Source organism: Lagenorhynchus albirostris, chromosome 10 (assembly GCF_949774975.1).
Source record: "Lagenorhynchus albirostris chromosome 10, mLagAlb1.1, whole genome shotgun sequence".
NCBI classification, from domain to species: Eukaryota; Metazoa; Chordata; class Mammalia; order Artiodactyla; family Delphinidae; genus Lagenorhynchus; species Lagenorhynchus albirostris.
The window spans coordinates 104,259,190-104,284,533 of NC_083104.1; the positions used below are offsets into that span (position 1 = coordinate 104,259,190).

General features: G+C 42.2%; 1 protein-coding gene across 3 annotated transcripts in view; it reads left to right on the forward strand.

Moving 5' to 3' along the window:
• EXOC2 (exocyst complex component 2) overlaps window positions 1–25,344 on the forward strand; it is a 156,064-nt gene that overhangs the window by 50,878 nt on the left and 79,842 nt on the right. For all 3 annotated transcript variants that reach the window (XM_060163836.1, XM_060163837.1, XM_060163838.1), the window contains exons 7-11: window positions 8,706–8,786; window positions 16,579–16,724; window positions 16,859–16,940; window positions 17,677–17,779; window positions 21,435–21,553. In XM_060163836.1, coding sequence (XP_060019819.1) covers window positions 8,706–8,786; window positions 16,579–16,724; window positions 16,859–16,940; window positions 17,677–17,779; window positions 21,435–21,553 — 531 coding nt within the window. The remainder of the gene's footprint in view (window positions 1–8,705; window positions 8,787–16,578; window positions 16,725–16,858; window positions 16,941–17,676; window positions 17,780–21,434; window positions 21,554–25,344) is intronic.

Below are 25,344 nucleotides of genomic sequence, written 5' to 3' on the forward strand. Positions count from 1 at the left end.
ATCTGGTACAGCTCTCTGCACGTAGAAGTTAGGTCTTTGAAGGAGTGAGTTGTGAATGCCTGGGAGGGAGCTGAGAAGTCAGGTAAACTTTGATAAAGTCTCTGTGCCCTGCGTTTTTTGATGGTGTGCTGTGCTGCTTTCTTTGTGCTTATTGATATTCTAAGTTGTCAGTGGTGCTATGTCAGCAGCAGAAACTTGAGCATAAATGAACTGAGTTTAGTGTTCTCGAGTTGAACGAAGTTATCGATATGCCTGGTAGCTGTGCACATGATAATTTGCCATATGTGATTAGCAATTCTCATAACTATTGTAATTACAGTATTTCCTTAGCAAAAACATGCTTGACTTTTCTCTCCATCCTTTTTTTTCTTTTTTTTTTTGCGGTACGTGGGCCTCTCACTGTTGTGGCCTCTCCCATTGCGGAGCACAGGTTCCGGACGCGCAGGCTCAGTGGCCATGGCTCACGGGCCCAGCCGCTCCGCGGCATGTGGAATCTTCCCGGACTGGGGCACGAACCCGAGTCCCCTGCATCGGCAGGCAGACTCTCAACCACTAGTGCCACCAGGGAAGCCCTCCACCCTTTTTTTTTAACATATGTATTTGTAAACACATGTATACTTGTATTCATTTATTTATGGTTTTACTTATGTAAATGGCTTCACTCCTGGCAGATTTCAAGAGATTTTATTTGGTGCATTAAATTTAGTCTCACTTATTAGACATTTGTCCTAGAAGTATACTGGTAATTTAAAGTTTAGCAAAGATGATAATGCTGACCAACTACCAATAAGCGAGTGACTCTGTGGCATATAGAAAATGATTTTAATGGTAAATTAGAAAATTTTAAACATACATATATCTAGCTTTTCTATTTTTTGATGTAAATGTACATTACAAAAAATATTAAACAGACAAATAATCAAGAATGACTTACAACTCTACTGTAGGGATAATCACAGTAACATTTTGATGTATTTCCTTTTGGTCTTTTTTCCCCTCAGCTTATATGAGTGCCTATTAAAAAATTGGAATTATATTGTGTATATAGTTGTGTGTGCTAGAAATCTTTTATACGTTAGGTGGCTCCTCTGAGTAATTATTTTACTATACTTTAGCATTTGATTTGTTTTATTAGTAGCTCTTTAAAATTTTTTTCAACTGTAGTCTTAATTGAAATTGAACTGTAGTTTTAAAAAATGCTTTTTTGGTCAGGTTTTGGTGCTACTGTTATACAGAATCATGTGGATCTGTATGAGTATATGTTCGTACTGTGAAGTGGGTTATGTAGATTAGGAATTATTTGAAATTTGAGAGCATTGATACATTGAAAGAGCTAATAAACTGTCTGCTCAGGTAATTAGCTTTACTTTCCTATTATGAAAAATTTCAAGCATGCTAAGAGTAGAGAGAATAGTACCATCACTTCCGTATATACCTATCACCTAGATTTAACAGGTCATATTTTTCCATACTTGCCTCATCGCAGGTTTTGAGGTTGGCTGGTTTGTGTTTTGCTGATCTCAGGCAGCACGACCTTTCTCTCCTGTGCACTTCAGTGTGAGTCCCCTGATAAGGATGTTACGTACTTGACCACAGCCGCGTGACCACAGCTCAGAAAGTTCCAGTAATCCTTCAGTATCATTCAAGGCCCCAAATTCATATTTCCCCAGTTACACTTACTTGGTTTGTCCAAACCAAGATCCACATAAGACCCAGACAGTTCATTTGTTTGTTTGTTTGTTTGTTTCAGTCTCTTAAGGCTCTTTTAAACTAGAACAGTCCTTTCACCTTCGCTACCCGTCTTCGTTTTTCTCATGCTATTGATTTGTTGAAGACATGAGGCTGTTTGTCCTGTAGGATATCCCATATTCTGGATTTGACTCATTACTTCCTCATGGTGCCATTAGCTTATTTTACTCTCCATTGTATTGCTGGGACTTACCTGATTGGATACCAGTTAGGATTCAGTTTTGACCCTTGTGGCTACATGTGGTAGTGTGTGCTTCCGATCTTATCCCATCAGGAGACGTTAGTGTCTATTCTTCCTGGAGAGAGACCCTGGGGTGTATATATAGACACTGGCAGTGTGTATACAGATACACTTTTGAAATCTCTGCTTTTTGTGTTTTGTGGATTTTGGTTTGGCTTTCTCCTGAAGTTCTCTATTTCATTAAGATTTTCATGCCTTTTAGAATTACATTATAATTGAAAAGTCATTAAAAATTCATTGTAATAGGCCCTTGTCGCCAGTTTCATTCACGCGTGTGTCCTACTTCTTTGTTTACGTTGATTCTTCAGTTATGCCTTTTCTGTGTTTTTAAAATTTGAAATTTTCCTCTTTGATCTAGTAGTTTGTAGTGGATTTTTGTTTTTTAAAGTTAGTTTCTAGTCTAACTATATTATGAAAAGAAAATGTGTTTCTTGATAGATACCAGTTTTCTGCAACTGCCTGTTCTCTTCAGGGCACACTGATTGGTGTATTATTATCAGTGCCTGATTAATTACTTATGTTATTTAAGTCTAGGTTATTTATAATACACATGCCAGACAAATCTCCCTCTTTAATTTTGATTCTGTCAGTTTTTCTTTGTATGTAAAACATGTTTCCTTTGTAACTTTTGATGCTTGGATTCTCTTGATACTATATTACACTGTAAGGTAATAATAATAGCTGCAAAATTGGGGCACTTCCCAGGACTACTGCAGGTTTGGTGATCAGCGGGAAGAACTCAACAGTTGTGTACTCACAGTTGTGGTTTATTATAGCGAAGGGAGACAACTTAGCTCAGCCTGGGGAAGGGCACCTGGGGTGGGGCCAGGCAGTCCCACCCACAGGGAGCCCTGGTTGTCCTCTCGGGTGGAGTCATGTGGCACCGACCCTCCTGATAGTGATGTGAGATGGTGGCGTGGAGTGTTGCACCCAAGCCTGGGTCTGGAGTTTTTATCGGGACTCTGTCACATAGACACGAGCTGACTCCCAACAGCTGACCTCCATCTCCAGTCCCTCTGCAGATCGAGCCAATGCCAAGTGACCAAAGCCCTTACCATAAACCACATTGTCAGACTGTGCGGTGCAGCCCCATCACAGAAGATGCTTGAAGAGCTTAGAGGTGACCTTCCAGCAGCCGAGGGCAAAGGCCAATCCCCTCTTTGGGCAAGATTAAATTCTTTACTGTACAGGATTAACATTCCATACCCTTCTTTTTGTATGCATTTGCTTGATGATATTATGCATTAAGTTCCTTTTAACCTTGAGAAATTTTGATTTTGTTTCTCTCTTATAAGCAAGAAATGGTAGGATTTATATTCTTTTATGCTGTTCTGAGAGGTTCTACCTTTTCATAGAAGAATTTAAGCCATGTACATTTATCATAAGTGAAACTTCTGTCCTTTTGTTCTATAATTTTTTTTTTTCATTTTTACCTCTGCTATATGGACCATATTGTTTGCAGATTTGGAAGAAATGGTCTTACATTTTGTTACAGGTTGTCTCTGACTCCTGATGTGCATGACAACAGTTTGTCACATCTGCATTCCTCATGTGCTTTCCTTTTTTCTGGTCTTAATTTAATCTGAAGTCATAGACCTAGCTGCTTTTTTTTTTACCTTTTCTATTTTATGATTCTGTTTCTAGATTTATTCTTGTCTTTTGCATTTAATTTCATATTTACCACAGTTACTTAAAATTTACCATTTATACACATACATTTCATTGGCTTTACTGTTTGTTGCCAGTTGTGTATGTGTCATCTTTCCTCTTCGGATTTTTTGTTTTGTAACTCTTGTGCGTTATCTGTTGAATTCCTGCATGCAGAAGTGTCTCTTGCTTTCATACATGAACAACCTCTTGGCCATAAGAGAATGACTTTTAAAACATTGATTCAGGGTCTTTTAGTGTCACAGAGAGGAAATCCTGAGCCAGAGTAATTCTTTATTACTTGTAGGTGACTTGTTTATTTTTCTCTCTGCCTAAATGCTTAAGATATATTTGTTTAGCCTTAAATTATTTAAAAAAAAAACCCAAAACACCTTTTCAGGGTATATTGGAATGTAGGTCTTGTTTTTATTCATTTTACCCAACACTTGATGAGCTTTTAGAGCCTATAGACTCACACCTGCAGGCTCTGACACTTTTCTTTCGCTAGGTTAGCTGTCACTCCCTGGGGTGTCTCTGAGAGGCTTCTTCCCCTGCTGCTTCCCTGCACGGTGCCCAGGGGAGGAGCCCTCTGCTAATTTCCCTCCCTCTCCTGCGTGCTGGGTGCTGGGAAATGGTGTTCTTAAACAGTCCTTTCCTTAAAGGGGTGTTGGAGGTGAGAACAGTAGGGGAGACTCTGTAGTCTTGAGGACTTGGGAAAAAGTCTGCAGGTGTGTCATGTCTGGGCCACCCTGTGTTACAGAGTTAGCTGGATAAATACCTTTCTCTGCCCTTTTGATATCAGCCGTGTTCTTCTCTTGACTGTAGTGGACTTTTTTCATACACAGTCCAAGGATTCTTTTCAGTGCATCCCAGTCAGTGTACAGTTGGCAGCAATTACCTTCTCGTATGGCTTTTATTTACCTTTAAGGTTTTATGCTGTTTTCTTTATTCCTTTGTGTACCATGAGTATTTTAATTAGAATTTGGCAAGAAGTGTGTCTGGCATAACTAATCTGCCAATGTTAACCTCGGTGTGTTCGTTATTATAGTTTTTTCTTTACCATATCCTGCAAAAATATTCCCAGTAGCGTACTTCCCTTTCCCGTGGCTGTCACCCTGCTGTTCCCTTCCAGGCCTCAAAGCCTTGAAGCCCAGGTTCTCCCCCGTTGCGGTGGTGCCTGTGGGGCCTCCTTACAGGAAAGGCCGGCTGTTCCTCAGTCCCTCTGACCCTCACCTGGCCAATCATTTGTTTTAGTGGCAGGTCCAGCCCCATCAGCTGCTCCTTGTGAGAACAGCTGTGGGCCTGGCCTTCTTTACCATATACGCTAGGTGAGGGGTCGCCGAGGGAGGAGGCCCAGGCAGAGTGGCAGCGCGTACTGCTCAGAACACGCGTGGCCCTCCCTCCGTCCGTGCGTTGCTGCTGCTCCAGGAGCGGGTGCCACTCTGTTGAGGGGTGCAGATAACCTTGGCATGCACTTATCCAGGACCCACTTTTCTAAGTGGGCTCCTTTGTACCTGCTAGTCTTCGAAGGAGTAGTGGGAATTATGTTGTTATTGTTTTCAGTATAACTGAGGAAGGAAAGAATTCATAGAGTACCCAACCAATTTAGATGTAATTTATGTATGATTTAGCCACTCTGATAAAAATTTGGTAGAGTAAGAAGTAGAGAACTAAATGTTTGAAAAGTTCTATATAAATCTGAGTTATTAATACATCTCAACCTAACCCTGCCTACTGTCCTATCTTAGTATTATCCTCAGAGGTCGGCGGCTCGACCAAGTTGGGCCACACCTGTCTTTGTACACGTCAGGAGCTGAACATGCCTGTTTTTCAAGAGTTGTTTAAGAAAACAAGGGAGAAGAATGTGTGCTAGAGGCCCCCTGTGGCCCCCAAAGCCCTCAATATTTACAGTGTGTTTCTTACAAAAGTAGTTTGCCAGTCTCTGGTGTAGCCTGAAATGCCTGCCGCACCCAGGCCGGTCACAGCATTCAGTGGTTAGAGCCTGCAGCTAGCTTGTGGATGGCCGTGTGCCTGACACTCCTGAGGGACTCCACCTGCACTCATGCGTTTCCTTAGTGCTCACCTAATAATGGCGTTATATAAATGCTTACATAAATATTATGAATTCTTAAATTGAAATTAGAAAATTCGATGTCTACATTCTTCTGTCAGAGTTCAATAAAACAAATCATTTCTTTGAATCAGTAGGCAATCTTTCAGTAACTGATTTTTCTTTGAGTAGAACTTGCACATACACTTTTTTGTTTCCCAAATATAGATTTATGGTGTTCAGCTGCTTCACATATTTAAGTTTTAATACATGAGAAACTGTAACAAGCCTGTGACTGTGGACTGAGTTTTTTTTTTTTTCTTGAGGTTTTCCTGCTTATCAAGGTCACAATTTTTTTAAATTAATTACTTTATTTTTGGCTGCGTTGGGTCTTTCTTGCGGAGTGCGGGCTTTCTCATTGTGGTGAGCGGGAGCTACTCTTCTTTGCGGTGCAGGGGCATTTCATCGCGGTGGCTTCTCTTGTTGCGGAGCACAGGCTCTAGGCACACGGACTTCAGTAGTTGTGGCGTGAGGGCTCAGTAGTTGTGGCTCGCGGGCTCTAGAGCGCAGGCTCAGTAGTTGTGGCGCAAGGGCTTAGTTGCTCCGTGGCATGTGGGATCTTCCCGGACCAGGGCTTGAACCCGTGTCCCCTGCATTGGCAGGTGGATTCTTAACCACTGCGCCACCAGGGAAGCCCCCAAGTTGCTTATTGAGTTATACTATTTAAAAATGTTTTCAGAGAAAATAAAAGGTCAAGTGACCCAGACCTTGGGTTATTTGCATTAGTTTTCTGGAAAATAGGATTGCCTTTATCAGATCCTAGTGTCTCTGGGTCCTCATGCTGGCTGACAGCCTGACGGGTCTGCTGTGTGGAGATGGGCCCAGGAAGCCGCTTTGTGGCAGAACAGGGCTGTGAGCCATGCAGCAGCCTGGACCTGTGGAGTGGCGAGGGGCCTGTCAGTAGCAGAGAATGTGGCTGGGGACTCATTTAGCGCAGACTCTGACTTAGAAGCAGCATTCGAGCAGAAGCTCTCAGGTGTAACCTCTTAACTGCCACCGATAGACCGGGAGCGGTGACCACCTAATAACATGCCACGTGGCCACTGGCTCCCTTCCAGCCAGGACTGTCAGAAACACAGCAGCCTTTGCTCAGGAGCAGTGCGAACAGATGTGCTTGTTTGAAACATAGGCGTCCTTCTAGTTTCGCTTTTTAATATTTGGGCTTTTTTATCTCCATTCCTTAAAGATAGGAAAGTTCTTTTCCATTTAACTTAATCAGTTCAAGGTATGTGGAAATGTTTTATGTCATCACATAATCCAAATTTAAAATATTAGATGAATAACTCTTTTCATTCCTGAATCAACCAAGACAATTAAAAATGCAGTAGTTGGTTTTTCCCCCCAAATATATATATTTTTCTTCCTATGAATGTGTTTTTTTCAACAGAGAAGTAATATATTTTTAGAGTTTCATGCAAAATTTGAGGTGGTTTTACAAAAAAGTATAAAAAAGGACAAGATTAAGAGTAGAAACTAATTAAAAGAAGTCGTCGATGTTCAAAGCTCATTTGACCCAGAATTCCCTAACCAGTGAGTCAAGGGAAACCAACTAAATTGTAATTGATTAAAGAAACACACATCAGGTTTTTTTTTTTTTTTTTCCCATCAATTTTGCTTAGACTTTTTTTCCCTGTAAATCTGCCACTCCTGACTGGTGGATTGAGGCAGAACCTGTCAGTTCCTTCTAAGGAGGAGTTTGAATGTTAGAGAAGAGCTCATGTCCTGGAGTGCTGCTGCCCTGGAGTCCTGCCGGGATGCTGGGGAGTGAGCTGTCCTGCAGCGGAGTGTGTGCTGGAGCATGTCCGGGAAAGGCATAGAATCCTGGCTGTCTCAGCAGCTGTTATTTTGGAAAGAAGTCTTGTATTTGCAACTGAATGCAGTTCCCCACTGACATAGTAGTTCTGTTGTTCCCAGTTTACAGATGTGGAAACAAAGGCTGAGGGGGTTTGGGTCACCTGTCCATGCAGTGTGGGCAGGATGTGGTGAAGCTTCTTGTCCTGGGATCATACCGCTTGAGCTCAAATTTGGGGTTTGGCTTTGTGACCTTGGTCAACTTATTTAATTTTACTGAGCTGTGGTTTTCCCATCTATGAAATAGAAATAACATTAGAAGCTCATCATTGGCTTCTTACCAGATGTGCGTCGTGCGTTAGAAACTTATCATGCTGCTCTGCTTATGGTCATGTCTCGATAATACTTGCCTTGCTATTTTTATTACTTTTACTGTGTCACAGTTTTGCATTTGCAATTGTATTTGGAGATTTGTTTTGAAATTTTTCTTAATGAGTCACCTGAGCAAGCCTGATCTGCTGTTTAAAGCCTCCTCTTCAGTAGGTAAAAGTTTTTAAATATAAATTAACGCTTTCCTAATACTCTTTATCAGAGTCATTCAGATGTGCGTCAGTGTTAGCAAACAACTCCAGTGTAATTCGTACATCCACAAATTGACGTATTGGTAGATGTTACTAGATATTTCTTGAGAACCTCCAGGGAAATAATTACAGACTAAATAGAATATGTATAATATGTATTTTGCCATGTTAAATCCCAAGGCTGAAATTAAATATTTTGAGGTTGATAGATATCAAATAGTAGTATTTCTATTTTGTAGTTGGTGAAACTGAGAAATAGAATGACTTTCTTATGGCCAGATATCAAAGATATTCGTTATTTAAGCCTCACTTTTCGTTTTTAATTCAACCGTCTTTACCACTCAGCCTTGGTGATCAGATGATTAAGTATGTGTATTATGTACTATTTTAATAGCATTAAACTACCATGACTTAATACTGGTGTCTGCTGGTTACTTTGCAGAGTTTGTGCAGAGTTTTTGTGTTTGTGCTTCTTTCTAGCACTGAAAATATGACCATTTTTTATGCTGTTTAAAAATGTCATTTTGACGTAATGTTTTCCCACCCATTAAAATAGCCTATATTTTAACTAGATCCTTTTTTCTAGCCATCCATCAGAAACTAGAAGCGGATGGAACGGAAAAAGTTGAAGGATCCATGACGCAGAAACTGGAGAATGTTCTGAACAGTAAGTTTTGTCCTACTACCCAAAACTATTTATGGACTTCATAACACGCTTTGATACAGTTCTTGGACCTGGTTTCACAGAACAAGGCAGTAAGTTGTATTTTAGTATTTATTTCTAAATAGTAGTGATTTAATGAACATAAAGGGAAATAAAAACATTGAAAATGAATGTTCTCTTTCTGTTTGCATTTTATTTATGAGAACTCATCATTTGAAAGCAAGCCAGTGTACTTCTTAAAAAGTAAAATTTGTTACTATAAAGGAGGCCAGAATATAAATAGCATCATCAAAGATAGAAAAATGCTGCAGCAGTAACCAAGATTGTCATTGACCAAAACCTGAAAAAGCATCTTCAAGTACGTGGCATCGTCAATGCAGATAACATCAGCTACTAGAGTGACAGATACCGAGCTGCTGTCTATTTATTTGTGCCTTACCTTTTTCCAAAACAACTTTAAGGCAGCTGCATACTTGAGTGTTTCCAACTCTGAGACATTTTGTAGGAATTGTAGGCCAAGAGAAACTGATACATGCAATTTGAGGCCCTGTCCACCTCCCCTTCTTTTTTCTGACATCTGTACTTGCAGCTACTTATCCTACTGATTTAGAAGAAACTCATCAGATAAATCAATCCCTATGATAATATTAGTGGCTTAAAAGTAAATTATTCTCTTCCACGTATGTAGTAAAAACATTTGACAAGGAGCGGTAACGCCCAGGGGACTGTCCTAGTCTTCAAGTATAAGCATATATAGCATATGATTTCTCCAGGAAGTAGAGTAGGCTCGAGAATAACGGAAACATTTAAGAACCCCGGCATCGGCTCTTTAGTGATTCTATAAATGCAGGACTGTGATAGCAAGTCAGTTTTGCACGTCTAGCTTAATTTAGTCCCATCAGCAAAAGTTTCTGAGCTTTTTTGTAAATATCTATTTGTCATTGACCAAAACCTGAAAAAGGTTTTGGTCAATGACAAATATCTAAACCTGGGGATAGCTCTAATAATAAAAGTGTTTCCTAGAAAGAAGCTTTAATTTGATACAGGCTTTCCTTGGTAGTAGAATTTGAGTACTTGGATTTCATCCCAAAATTTATGAGTTTAACAGCACTTTAAATTTTTTGGTCTCTGGTTGTTGGTATTATTATCATCATCATCACCATTTTGCCTTGGGATTTTACCTCGTTCCTCGTTCTCATCTGAGAACCAAGTCACCAGCTTTGTTCAAATGGCTATATTCTGAATTCAGCCCAAGTAAGCATTTACTAAAGTTATTTCTATATTAACATAGACATTTTAAGGTCTTGGATGGATATTTTCTGTTTAGGGATGTTATTTTCCCTGGAGAAGTTGCCATCAAACCATGATATCTGTTTAAAAAAAAGATTATGTCAGTAACTTTTAAAAGGTGGCTTGTGAGAACAATCTGGCTTAGTAAGTATCTCATTGTATCAGTAGAAGAAAATGGATATTTGCTCAGGTTTGGAAAAAATCACGATCTGTTTCATGGGTGAGCCCTGGCATAGTACGTTAATGTAATTTTTTTCTTTTCAGTAGTTTAGGTAATTCTCCTTTGGGACTTGTGGTATAAAATTTGTAAGGGAAATGGTTTTACTTCTGTTCCTTTATAAGCACAAACTTTTTCTAGAAATGTGTCCTTTTACCTTTCTACTGAAATTTGCTCTTTTTTGGGTAAAGTTGGCTTAACGTGAGTGTCACTTCTTTGAGACTCAGGACTTTTCTGGGATAAAAATTTCCTGTAGATTATATTCCTTTGTAACAATCCGTTTTTCCTAGAAACATTTTTATGTCAACTGGATGTTGATGTTTGCTATCTTAGGGTAAGTCGTGTTAGTTTAGGTCAGCTTGGCGAACATTTGTAAGACTGGTTGTGTCAAGTGCCGTGCTGGGTCCAGCGTCGAGCTTGGAGCTGGGAGGGATGTGGCTGCCGCCCAACAAGCAGGTCCCCTGCCCCGACGGCGTGCCCAGGTCACCGATTCACCGATCTTCAGGAGCTGTACCGCTGGGGAACTGAAACAGAAATTTTGCAGGAGTGCAAATGTAGTCTGGTTTGCTTAAATTATATATTTTTTCTTTTTTTTGAATTTCTATTTCTCCATTTATTTATTTATTAGCATCTTTATTGGAGTATAATTGCTTTACAGTGGTGTGTTAGTTTCTGCTGTGTAACAAAGTGAATCAGCTATACGTACATATATATCCCCATGTCTCCTCCCTCTAGCATCTCCCTCCCACCCTCCCTATCCCACCCCTCTAGGTGGTCACAGAGCACCGAGCTGATCTCCCTGTGCTATGCGGCTGCTTCCCACTAGCATTTGGTCGTGTATATATGTCCATGCCACTCTCTCACTTCGTCCCAGCTTCCCCTTCCCCCTCCCCGTGTCCTCAAGTCCATTCTCTACATCTGCTTAGATTATATTAATGCTTTAATCTTGTGTATAATTACATACTAACTTATGTGCATTTTCCCTGAGTTATTTTAAATGAAAGTTTTTTAAATTTGGGCAACCTTTTCCACTTTGTTTCTAAAGGGTGATGTTGACTAAGAAATTCAGTCCCTTTTGTTCAGAATTTATCAATGTTGAAGCCTTTCATTGAAATTCTTTTTTGTTTTCACTGATACATGTTTCTCATATTTGCCTTGGTATTTAATAATTCCTTCTTGATTTCAAGCCAGTGATGAAGTGATGACTGTTAATTTCTATCAGATCCACATATCTCACTCTGTGTTGTTACCTGTTCCAAGAGCATAGAACAGCGCCGTCCAACAGAACTTCTGCCATGATGGAAATGTAGCTCTTGAGCACTTAAAATGGAACTAGTATTGCTGAGGAATTTAATTTTTATTCAATCTTAATAATTTGGCTTTTAAGTCGAAGTAGCCCCGTGTGGCTGGTGCGGCTGGGCTAGGCAGGCAGGTGCGGGGAGGGACCCTGTGGTCTAGGTGTGTGTCGCCAGAGCTGGGACAGCTAGACCTCTGTGCCCCTCACTGGTGTCAGGGCTTGCTCCCACAGTCCACAGATGCTCAGCCCCTGCGGTAACCCCGGGAGGCTTGTGCAGTAACCCGCATTTTATTGACGAAAAACTGAGGCTCAGAAGGATTGAACGCGTTACCTAAAGTCACATCAGCAGTAAGTGGCAGAGCTGGGATCTGTGTCTGTGCATCTGGCTCTGAGCCTGCGCTTTAAACTACAGACTGCCTTGCTGGTTTGGGATGCGTGGGTTTCAGTGACCAGTATTCTTGCCACGTTGCATCAAGCACACACCTGGTTGCTAGCTCTGCGGTCCACTGAACGTTCGGCAGTAACATGCCCAGCTGCTCTTCCTGCAGAGTCGGGGGGACCCACTGCAGACGCTTGCCAGGTCCTGCTCAGACAGCAGAGTGTGCCTGTGGGCAGCCTCCTCGTCTCCCAGAGAGAAGCTTGCAGACATTTCGCAGACATGGAGACTCAGAAGGGGAAGTTGGCCCACAGAGATGAAAGTGCATCAGAAAAGGGAAAGTGATGACAGTGTGAGTGGAATTCAAATCCAGCACGACTTGGGTTGTAGAAGTGGCTGTGGTGGGGTGTGGACACTGGGAGGCCCGAGGAGCTCAGTGAGGGTGGACTTCCCCACCGAAGCCAGGAAGGTGTGACGAGGAGGTAAGGCTGTCCCAGAGGGAGTGAGGCCGACGGAGCGCTCAGAGCTGACCAGTGAAGCTGGAAGTACAGCAGACAGACGTGGAAACGAGCGTCATTGTTTGTCAGAGCGCAGAAAAGATGCTTGATACGTGCTGTAAACTTTATGACAAGAAGAGGCGGGCTATCTTGATGATAAATTTTACAAAGAAATTAAACATTGAATTTTCAGTTTCTAATGTTTTTTATTATAGTGTGCTAAATAAAAATTAGTTTTACTGTTTTTTCATTTTCTTATTGATCTATAACCAACAGTAAGCAAGTTTTTAATGTTTCAGCAAAAATTTTCTAAGTCACAGAACAAGCGTCGTTTTCGCGTTGATTATTAGGATTGCTTGCTCTGCTCGGTTCAGCTGCCCGATCACTGACGTGGTCCTGCACATGGGCCCTGTGCTGTCCCTCCCTCAGGGGACAGAGTCCTGGGCACTGGTTCTGAGGCTGGTTTCTGGCACTTGCCCTGTAAGCGTTTATTGAGCGCTCTTATTCCTCTTCAGGGACAGGAGGATGAAACTTTGTGCTTTGCTTCCGAGAGTTTATAATCCAGTGAAAAAGTAGGACCAGATAGGTAGGGGATTAAATTGTGGTGTGACAGTGCTCTGCTGGTAGGGGTCCCGGAGCCCCGATGGAGAGAGGACGGGGGAGGACTGCGAGCCTCAGGAGAGGAGGGGGACAGGCCAGGCAGGCTGACATTGGCCGGTGGGCACTAAGTGGGCCCAGGTGCATCCCGGGCGGGGCAGGCCGCGTGAGGAGGAAGGCGCTGACCTCAGGGGAGATGGCTGTGGGCCATGAAGCAGGACCGAGTACCCTGGGGTGCAGACGTGAGGGCTGAGGCTGCCGGGTAGAGGGGTCTGCTCATGACAAGCTCTCTGTGCGGCGTTGTGGAGTTTGTCTTTATCTTGAGAATACTGGTGAGCCGTGGGAGGATTTTACATAAGGAATTCACATGGTGAACTTTTAAAAAAACATTCTGTCATCTGTCCAGAGAATGCACTGGAGGGAGCTGGATAGAGACCAGAAGAGAAACCAGTAGAAGTGTGCACTGGTGACGTGACAGCGGTTTGTAGGACCCCAGCGTCAGGCCTGGCTGGGAACAAGCACTAGGTGACTCAGGTAGTGACCTTGTTCATGTAATGTCGCCCTGTAATGTCAGATAGCTGCCTGTCTGGCCGTTTTCTGGAGTCTGTTAAGAGAAACGAGACATACAGTAGGTTGTTCAGTCTCTTTGTGTCCTGGTTTTGCTATGAATTTAAGTATACGTTGAAAAGTTACCTTAAATTGCATTCAGCTTCATTGTTCCTGGGGTAAATTGTGTCGTGAGTGTGTAGGGGGAAGCCTCCTCCCATCCCCCTCCCCCCCTCCCCCCAGCTCCCATCAAGCAGAGACGCAGCTTATACATCACCCGTACTGTCCTCTGTGCTGGGCGCCAGTGCCATGAAAAGGGGCCAGAGAGCGCTTCGTGTTTACTTCCGTAAACATGCTTGAAATGACCAGGCGCCACCAGAAGTACATGACTAGCTTTTGTGGATGACGGGTTCCTGGCACAGTTACAGTGTTTTTCCATCTTTGAGGGCAGGTATGAGTTTGATTGGTCAGTGGGCAGTACTGCAGTGACTTGTCTTCCCATCTTATTCTCCAGCTCTGCTGAGACATAGTTGACACAGGACATTGTGCAAGTTTAAGGTGCGGAGTGTGATGGTTAGATACCTGTCTGTGATGCCGCGTGTTCACCCCACCCCCACCCCCGCCAGCGCTGTCACCACATGTAATTCCATTTGTTTGTGATGAGAATGTTTGAGATTTCCTCTTGAAGCCACTTTCAGGCTACAGTACAGCATTGTTAGCTCTGTTTCCGATGCTGTGCATCACATCCTCAGAGCGCATCCATCTCCCCGAGGCCCCAGCCCGGCCTGCTTACAAGAGCTCGGCTTTTCAGGCTCCACGTGTAAGTGGAGCCACTCAGGGTCTGTCTTCCTGTGACTGCACGTGGCGTGGAGCCCTCCGGGTCCATCCGCATCTCCCTGTCTCATGCTGAGGAAAATATCACTGCCCTGCCAGCCCAGCTGAGGCCAGTGTCATTGCTGTCAGTGCAGGGGGCATCCATCCCCCAGACCATGGTGCAGTGTCCCTGCGGGGGGAAGGGGGAGCCTTCAGCCTGCACGTGCCCAGGGCTGCTCGTGGGCTGGCACAGGTGGCCTTCGGGGCGGCCCTGCCGCCGCTCGTGGGGCCAGCGCGCCCTTCTCCTCTCAGCTGCCCTCAGGTGTGGCTGGTGAGCTGCTGCTGCTTTTTTATCCGCTTGCACAAATCTCGGTTTCCCTGCTTTCGTTTCGTTTCTTACTGTCTATAATCATCCAGTTATCAGAGCTATGAACTCCCAGAATTTTATTGTGAATGCAGTAAAGTTTGCAACAGAATAATTTATGGACAGAAATTATCTATAAATTAAAATCATAATTTCATGACTTAAAATTTGTACGTAAATTAGAATTCTCTATATGTATACATTTTTGTGTAACTAAATTAAATTTTAATTTTATAGTTTATAATTTCTGCCTATAAGTTTTTCTGTATTAAATATTTATATTTTATTTAATTTTAAGCAAATTTTCTACCTGTGCTTGTTATAACTTTTAGGGGAGTTTGAAATTATTAGTTTGTATTTTTTTATTGTCTTTAAAATAAGATGAAAAAAAATCTAGTTTTGATATCTTGTACTCCTTCATTGTAGAGAAAGTGCTTGGGGATTTAACATCCGCAGCGCACACATAAGTAATCAACCTTTAAAAATATTCAGTCCCCATTCACGTATCTAATTCATTCATGAAGCCTCAATTCGTGAAGTTTATTTCTAAATGATAAACAAATGCTTAATATTAATTTTCTTCCAAGAAAAATACTTTTAACCTTAATCACATTTCCAGTATTCATTTAGTCATCATTATATGGTTTGGTGGCAAGAAAGGAATATATTTTTTTTCTCAGAGTAGAAATTTAGTATTCTACATTAAATAGCAGGTGGTGAAAATAGCTGTCCTGACAAAACAAAGTTCTTATACCAGGCCTTTAAAATTTCAACAGAATTTAAACATTATTTAGATAAAACAATTATGTTACAAAGATGACTTTTAACACACTCAGGCCACCCACAGTGTGGACCAGAGAATGCGGCATGCCAGCCACCCAGCGAGACTGAGGTCGTTTTTTTCATCTTTGCTTAAAGTATAGTCACTAGACCAGATAATGTAGAAACTTTTTATGAGCAGTGGTCAAACAGCCAAAAAAAGTTTATCCTTTTTCTTCCCTTTCCTTGTGACTAATTAAAAATAATTCACAAGTTGAAAAAGCTTAACTATTTTTGTACACGGTAAATTTTGTTTTAGATAAAGAAACTCTTTCATACAGTGATTCATAGAGTTTGAGGTCTTTAAGGTAAAAAAAATACATATATATAGAATGTCCAGTCTGTGTATCATTTTAAGAAATATTAAGCTGATTTAAGAAATATTCATTAATAGTGGTGTGTTAAAGTTTGACACTTTAAATTGCTTATATCATTTTTTGTGCCTGCTACATAATTAGATAATTTTATGTAGAAGTAGGATTAGGTCTAAAATATTTCTTTTGAACAACTTTTCTGAAAAATTTTTTCCGTTTTTTTTATTACTATGGATCTGTAAATATTGAATCCAGAGAATTTAACTAGTGTACTTGTGTGTGCACGCGTGTATGTGTGTGGGTTTTAACCTGTTGTCTGAATTAATGAAATAACCTAAGGTTCCATAATGCTGTAAAACTTAAAAGAAGCTAAAATAAACGTAGATTGACATTAGACAATTTATTGGGGCCCGGTAAGTGTGGTTATTCTTAATTGGATACCATTAACTGGTATGCACATATGAAAAGACTTCAGAGGCAAAAAGGAAATTGTATTTTAGCAAATCGTAAAAAAAAAACTCCAATATAGCTGACTTTTAGAAAAGTTTACTGAGTTTTAATATTAAGTGCAATAGCAGTCTAACATTTTATTTCTTTTGTCCAGTGACACATTTTCTGATTAAAATTAGTTTTTATCTAAGTTTCTTTTTGTCCTTTTAAAATAGGAGCAAGTAACACTGCAGACACATTATTTCAAGAAGTCTTGGGTCGTAAGGACAAGGCGGATTCCACTAGAAATGCGCTCAATGTGCTGCAGCGATTTAAGTTTCTCTTCAACCTTCCTCTAAGTATTGAAAGGAATATCCAGAAGGTAGAGTGCATATTTGTGTACCTATGGTCGTAGATGTCATAAATTTTAAAGAGTTGTTAAGATGTTTTTTATCTTAACCAAATGTCTTCATTAAACTTTACTGACAGTCTCCAAAATGTTTCTTTATTTTAAAGGGTGATTATGATGTGGTTATTAATGATTATGAAAAGGCCAAGTCACTTTTTGGGAAAACGGAGGTGCAAGTTTTCAAGAAATGTAAGATTTGTTTATTACTTTTAGATTTTCTACTTTGCTTTTACAGGAAGAATGTGGAATGTAGTCTGCAAAGAATGTTACATTCGTTTTAGTTTTTGTTTATATGGTGCCCTTTCTCAGGTGTAAGACAGTTACTTCAGAAGTAACAGGATGGCTTTTCTTACTAAGATGGAGTGAAAACTGTAGGATAGGTTAGTCTTGGACATTCTTTGCTGCTTGTTAATCATGTTGCTATTTAAAGTCTTTTCTACTGGAAAGAATCAATTATAGATATTTCACAGAAACATAAATCTACATTTTAATCTTCCCTCTTCAGAAAGACCAATATATTTATGAATTCTAACCCTACTTTAAAGTAAACTAAACAACTTTTGAAATTATCTCTAAGGCTAGGTTACAGAAAATAAGAAAAGCCTAAAATGCCTTATGGTCATGCCTTATTAACTAGGAGAAATATCACAGGGCTTGATTAAATTTGTAAATAATTTTATTTTTATTGTGATAAATTTACATGCAGTGATATGCACAGGCTTACATGTTGCAGCTCAGTGAGTTTGACAAATACCCACGCCCATGGAACCCACACCCTGGAGAGAGCGTTTTCATCACTCCGGAAATTTCCCTCTTGCCTCTTCTCAGTCGCCCCTCTACCCCAAGGCAGCCACTGTTCTGCTTTCCGTAATTGGATTTTAAATTTTCATTCTGTAAGTCGTGTAATTCTTTCCTTTTTAAACAGATTATGCTGAAGTAGAAACACGGATTGAAGCTTTGAGAGAATTACTTCTGGATAAGTTGCTTGAGACACCATCGACCTTACATGACCAAAAACGTTATATAAGGTAAACCTTCTGCAAGAATTTTGACAAATCACATGTGTCTGGATAGTGCTGCATACATCATGTAACTCTTAAAGCTGATTTGGGGGAAATTGGGAGACTGATGAAACGGTAAAAAGGAAGACAAGTAGCAGAAATTTAGGGATACCTAGTGTAGGACACCAAAATTCTTCTGTGTACTCAAAAATTTGGGAGCACTCACTCTTTAAAGGCAAGGAAATCCTGCCGGTTTGGAGAAAGGAAAAGTAGCCTCATTGCACCTCTCCTCCCATCCACAGCACCTTCCCCAGCCTGGGGTTGCGGGGCCCTCCCCGTGGGCCCCCGCAGGTGGGGACTCCCTGACTGGCTTCGAGGGTGGCACTGTCCCACAGGCGGGAGGGTGTCTGGTGCCCCGAGAGTGGCCAGGGCTCAGCAGCAGAGAAAATTCTGAAAGCTTTCAGTCTTGAAAAGGAAGTGGGAGGGCTTACGTGAAAAAGACAGCAGTAACAGCAAAAGCCATGGACACCACAGCATAGAGGGAACCATGTTGCCCGAGAGGGAGGGGCTTCAGCAGGCGCAGGGGCGCTGGAACTGCTGACTGCCCCCCCCAAACAAGCCTGCGCAGCTGTGTCTGAGCCTCACAGCCGCCATGCGGTGTCTGCATCACACCTGGCGCGCAGGTGAGGACCTGGGACTCAGAGCGGTCGCTGCTCAGCACGCACCGCCACAGGCCTCCCTGTCTGTCTGGCTTCACAGCCTGTCTTTGCTTTTCTCTAAGTGCCCCCAGAGGAAAGAATGCATTTGGGAGATTTTTCTGGCCTGTAGAATCATAGAACTCTAATGCTGCGAATAAACTGCACGTTAGTTATCCAACGGCCTTTTTTTTTTTTTTTTTTAACATGTAAAGTAACAGAGTTCCAGGAAGGTTAATCTCTCATGTAGGAAACATAGCTGGTTAGCATCTTGTCTGTGTTCTGCTGTGTTGCTTCACTAATCGGGCTTTGTGTCTATTTACCTGTTTACACTTACTCTTTTTCATTTGCTGATAGTCATACGTTAAACCTTACTGAGTGCAGGATTTCTTTGTGTAGCGAATTACCATTTATGTAGATTACTCAGGTACAGTTCCTGTGACTGGTTAACCTACTGGATACCGTTTAAAAGATGGTGGGTGTTAAAAAAGATTCTTTAAAATGGCCTATTTAATGTTTTATTCCCTGTCATTTTAAAGGGAAAAGAACAAGAATGTCACTGAGAATGTCAAGTCATTTACTTATTTTTTAATCATTATTTTATTTTTGATACTTTGAGAAGATACTGAGCAATTTTATCATCCTTCTTAAATTACGGGTTTCATTATTAATGAATAGGAAAAACAACATCACAACCAGGCCAAATATCTGTTGGACTTTGGAATCTATGGTGCGCAGTCCTTTGAGCACCAAGTGGGGGTGAGACTCTCAACTTTATCATCAGCAAAACTCCATCTCTTAGCTCTCAGGTAACCAGGTTGCGCAGGGAATGAGCGAGTCAGATTACCCCGTGTTGTTGTGCTGTTGTTCACTGCTGTATCTACCTAAAGACATCCTGATTCTTTTCACTCTCCTTACTCTGGTGAGGCTAGTAGCTCAAGTAAGAAGCAAAGTACCACATACTTCTTCCATGCCAGTGTGATTCTGTCCTTGGTAATTGTTAAAAATCATGTTCGAGTATGGCTAACTACTTTAATTCTTAAATTTAAAAATTTTGAGCCTATGCTCATCATAATTAACATTCCTTACCTTCTGCCCTTTAAAAATGTTTTTTAAAAAGTGTTCTCGGATAACACGTATTTAAAAGAAATAGCAATAACCTGTATCATGTGCTAAGCCAAGATCTTTGAAATGATACTACAAACTAAAAGAAAAGAAGACGCTCATTGCATTAAGTCATTTAACCAAGGAAGAGCATAGCACAAGTTGTGCTTTTGAACTGAGACACTGCAGAGTTTCTGAGACAAGATAGTTATCTTTCGTTATAAAACTCCTTTATGTAATACCCATTAGCAAGATGATAGAAAGAGGATTATTATTAAATTTTGGGAGGACCTAGTCAGCATACTAAAAAGACATAATCTGAGAAGATGCTGAGCAGAAAGGCATGTTGATCTTGCTGTACTGCTCGAGAGCGAGCCCTGTGACGGCCCCTCTGTGTGCTGCTGGTGGTATGTGCACACAGAGGGGGGGAAGCCGCCCTCCGACAGGGCCGGTGCCGTATTTACTGCTGCTGCCGATCTGAGGCTGCTGTTGAGTGCCAGCGTCAGGAGGTGCAGCAGGACCTGTCTGAGGGCACCTCCGGCAGACAGTCCCGCCCGGCAGGAAGGGTGGAAGCTCACGTTTGGGGAAAGAGATGACACAATGTACTATTTGTCATATTTACATTCCAGAGGATAGAAGAGGAAAGCCTGTGTGAGGGGAAGACTCAGATTAGGTTTTGAAGGCTTTGCTGAACGTCAGCTGTTAGATCCTCCTGGGGATGCTGGTAATTGATTTGCCAGACTCTCAGCACAGCCAGCCTCCTGGCCCCTATAAATAAAGGGTCATGGCTCGGGTAGGAGAGGAGCCCGCACGGGACACCCCGCTGTCCTCGGAAACCATTCTTCCCCGTTAGCCCGTGGAGGTCAGGGGAGGTGGGTCGTTCCCGAATGTGATGTCAGGTTTCTTCTCAGTGTTTTATTTGCCACTAACTTGTTTCTCCTCTAATTAGCTGCTAAGTAAGGAAATACTCAGTATTGCAGAAGCTGGGGAGAGAAGCCCAGGTGTGTCCCTGCGTGTTTAGAGGTCACAGCTTGTCACCATTAATTAAAATTTATTCTTGAACAAAACTTTTAACCCCAAGACAACAGACAGCTTAGGGTTTAAGAGTTATTTTAAGACAATAAGTCCAGCTTTTGAGGTTGATTTAATTGGATTTAACTTGTTACATTTATATATTTCATGAGGGCCAAGTTTTTAATGATATTTGGCAGAAATTTTTCAAGTTGTCTATCTGGGTTTGGAATTTTTACAGAGAAAGAAGACTTTAAATATTTTAAGAACTATTTAAAAACTAAGAAAAATGCCCATCTATACTGTATTTTCTAGAGAAATATCTTCTCATGAATTAGAGTTTAGACTTAGAAGTCAGTGCTTGCTGTCACCAAATCTCTTTGTGTAATAAAGTGTTGCCCTGTTTGGATCCTGCAGAAAAAAGGGTCACACTGCCACCTCGTGGCCGTATTTCAGACCAGAAAGGAATGAAGAAATATTCACGCTGAGGCCTCTGCTGGCTCTCACCTGTTTTCTGTGTGACTGAGAACTAAGTAGAAACAGTCTGTGAACAAAATGTAACCATAAAGATACGCTCTCACTGGGCGTTATAGGGGCATTGCAAGTTGTCTTTGTCTCCTTGGTTGTATTTTTATAAAGTCCTAACTTCTTAAAGTGTAGGTTTATTGTTTGTTAATTGCCTGAAAAGAAATCTGAATATATTTCATTTAGAACTGAATATTAAAGACTAGGATTGACGAATGCTTTACTAATTGACAAAGTTTTAGGTTTTCTTAAAAGTGATGACTTTAAGATATGCTAGCTTTCCTCTTGTCCTCATTATGGCTGTGCAGCAGAAGCTGACTGGGTCAGCCTTGGCCTTGCTGTTTCAGGTACCTGTCTGACCTCCACGCGCCAGGCGACCCTGCGTGGCAGTGCATCGGAGCCCAGCACCGATGGATCCTCCAGCTCATGCACAGCTGCCAGGAGGGCTGCGTGCGGGACCTCAAAGGCAAGACCCTTTCTCCCTGCCTGAGTCCTCCCCCTCGTCACTCGACACACTCTGGGGACGCTCTAGATTGAGGGATGAGTCATTCCCTTTGTAACTATACCTGCCCCCCACCCCGGTTAGCGTCCTCCCTGGGCGAGTAAGAGAGCAGGGGAGGGAGAAAGCCCTCTCAGCATGCCTGTCTCATGGCTGACTGGCAGTGTTGACAGAGGTTCGGCTTACAGAACAGTTACCTCTTGTGGAAGTGACATGATGTTGTAGAAATGATACTAGTCTTGATCAACAGGAACAGTACACTCACTATTCCATCAAGTGCATGTTGAGCCCTGCTGCGCACCAGGCACCATGCCAAGTCCAGGTGCACGGACGCAGTCCCAGCCCTCATGGAGCTCAACTAACCAAGTACCAGGTTGTGACTGGCAGATGGCAGGTTTGGGGACGTGTCTTAGACAGGACTCTGTGTTAGCAGAGAACCTAGAGGATGAGGAATGCCTGCCGGGCCGCCTCCAGCACAGGCCCTGAGGAGAGTGGAGGAAGAGTCACAGCTGGTTCACAGCCAGCACAGTGGCAGGACTTGAGGCCGGGTGAGGAGGCCCCTGGCCTCCTTCGTCCAGGGGTTTGAAGCCTGGGAAAGACGCGATGAGACGGGGACAGTGGAGCCGGTTAGGAGGCTGCTGTGGTGATTCAGGCATCTCGCCGGCACGGGGGCCGTGGGTGTGGAGGAGGAGGGGATTCAAGAGCTGTGCGGAACCTGCGATCGCCAGGACCTGGTGAGGGAAGGAGGGGTAGGAGGGGCTCGGTGATGCCCAGAGGTCTGGCCTTGGCAGCTGGTTGGGATGGGGCGCCGTGGGGCTGGGGCGAGGAGGAGAAGATGGTCTTCCCTTCTCTTTGGACCGGTTGGTGTGCGGCTGTCTGACGAACAAGTGGACGTGTCCAATAGGTAACTGAATTTAAAGAGCGAGAGGTTTGGGTGTGGTCTGCACGTAGATGGTCCCTGGGAGTTGACATATTCACCCAAGAAGGAGAAAAAGGAAGAAAATGTAGGAATGTAGGACAGAGTCCTAGGGAGTGCTCTTTACAGCACTGGTGGAGGAGAAACCTGCAGGGTGGCCAGGGAGCCGGGAGGGAAAGGAGGGTCAGCAAGGGTTTTAAGGTGAAGAGTCCGATAAAGGGGTGTCCTTTAGATTTTGTGCTGAGGCTGTTGATGACCTTGGCAAATGCAGTTTCAGTGGCCTGAGACACCAAATAGATTGTATAAATAAGGCGCAGCGATTCTTACAAGGTTTCCGGACGAGAAAGTGAAGTAACATGAGAGCAGTCCTGGCACAGAAGGAGGTGCCACAGAGAGGCCATGATTATTTATTTATAGTTTAGTTTTGTCGTGAATTAGGTGGCTTGGAGTTGAGTATTTTCCAGCTATGAGTCTGTTCTTTTCTATTGTTGATGTTTAGGAAAACCCAAATATCTCTTCACTGATGCCATATCTAAATTTCTAGTATGTCATTAATTATTTTATAGTTTTAGCAAGTGAAAATGACATCAAACAACATATGCACAGTCTGAGGTCATTGGGGGATATTTAGAGGTCCTCAGGTTCTTGTGTACTGAGTCTGCTCTGTTGGGCAGGACTCTCAACGTGGCTGCCCGTCACAACCCCCTGGGTTTTTTTAAAGATTGTCACTTCCCAGTGTCCTCCCCATTCCTGACCTGATTAGACTCTCTAGCAGTGGAGTCCACGCAGCAGTATTTTTTAAAGCTCCCAGGAGACTGTGGTGCAGCCGGGGCTGGTAATCAGTGTGGTGGATGTGCTCTCGGGACTGAAGAGCCGTGATGAGCAAGACCCAGAGGTCTCTGGCCTCTTGGAGCTTGTAGTCTAGTGAGAGAGACCTATGTCTTTAAACAATTCACATGTTGTTTATTACGTAAGTGTACTTGTGAAAGGTATTGCAAAGTGGGGAGTGCAGAACTCTGCCTCAGTCTCGTTAGCGGGAGGCCCAAGGAAGTTTCCTAGAGGAGGTGTTGCCACTGAACCTAAATGAGGGATGTGAGTTTTCCAGGGAAGGAGCCACGGGGAAGTAGTCCAGAGACCCAGTAGGTGCTCAGTAAGTACCACCCTTCCCCTCTCCAGTGAAGAGGCTGTAAATACAGTGATACAAACAGGATCACGGTCTGACAAACGTTTTCCCTACTCAGGCTTATAAGAAACAATCCAACTGTATGATTTAGTTCTGAAAATACTTGAATTTCTGGAAAGCATGTGTCATTTATGAAGACAGCATATAGACCATTTGAAATTGGAGAAGTGCCAGGAAAATTCATATGCCTTATTGTCGCACCCATACCTGAAGGATCTGATAACCGATATTCCATCACTAAAGGTCTGAATCTTTCTTGAAGATCAATAGAGACACACCCTTACCTAATGGATTCCTGCCCTGCCATCTTGGTGTTATGTATTGCTATATGTATTTATCCAAAACTGCTGAAAATCAGCATTTCTGGAAGAAAAAAAAAAGACACGAGCTTCCGTGTAACTGGAGACCTGCCTTTTTATTCACTCTGACCAAGCCTGTTGTAGACGTTGCCGCTCGCATACGAAGTGCTTGGAGGAATGTGCATTACGTGGATCCTTTTGTTAGTGATGAGGTTTACCTAAAGTTATTTTCATAAGTTGGTCTTTAAAATTAGGAAGTGAAACATAACAGTTTACGACTCTTTGAACTTACTCCACAGATTTCGTGACAATACAATGTAAATTTCCTAAATTCATTAGCCAGATGTTTATAGGTTAGGATTTAATCGTCCTTGACATTCAGAGGAACATCCTGAGCCGTGCCCACCTGTTGTCAGCAAACACGACTAATATGAACAGTATAGACAGTCCCAACAGATAACTGTCTTTCAGTTGGAAAGCTGGTGTGTTCTTTTGAGCTCACCATCAGGAGTTCTTATTATTTTATTTTGGAGAATTCCAAACATACTTAAGAGCACCAAAGGTGATACCACAACCTCCCGTGTACCTGCCCAGTTTCGACAGTTATCCCCTCACAGCCAGTCTCGTTTTATCTACACCGCCTCCCTCACCCTGAATTATTTTGGAAGCAGGTCACATCATTTCATCCATAATTATTTCAGTATGTAATTTTCAAAGGTAAAGATGCTTTGTGAAAACTGTAACTAAAATACTATTATCATTACCTGAAATGTGGTTTCTTAATATCAAGTATTCAGTTAATTGTCAAATTCAAAAGCAGTTTAATACCTCCAGTATCTTTTTAAGTACACGGATACTATGTACTTAATGTGGCTTTTTAATCGATAGCCAGTGCAAAGGCAGATGATACGAGAAGTGATACAGATGGAGACAGAACTTGTGTTTCCTAGAAGAATTAGCCGTGGTGACATAGTGTCCACTTTGGCCACTTGGCACCTAGATGCCTTCCTGGTTGTTGTCATCAGAGTGTGCATATGTCACTGGACACGTCAGCTCTTTACTGTGCACCTGCCTACCCGTGTACAGGTAATGTCGTTATATAGCATAGGCATGTGCATGTGTGGGTGTGTTTATGTAAGATATTGGCTTTAATTATACGTTTGCTGGGAATAAGTACAATTTTTCTTTCATGTAATCTACACCGGATTGTTCCCGATAGACTCCTAATTGATATTTATGAGTGTCCTAGTTAGGTGTAATAGAAGTGCAGTCAGTATGAGGGCAAGTCTCCTAAATATCATTTGGACTTTCTGTTGGCCATCCTCTCGTAATCACAACATTTGGGGTCTGGAAGAAACCT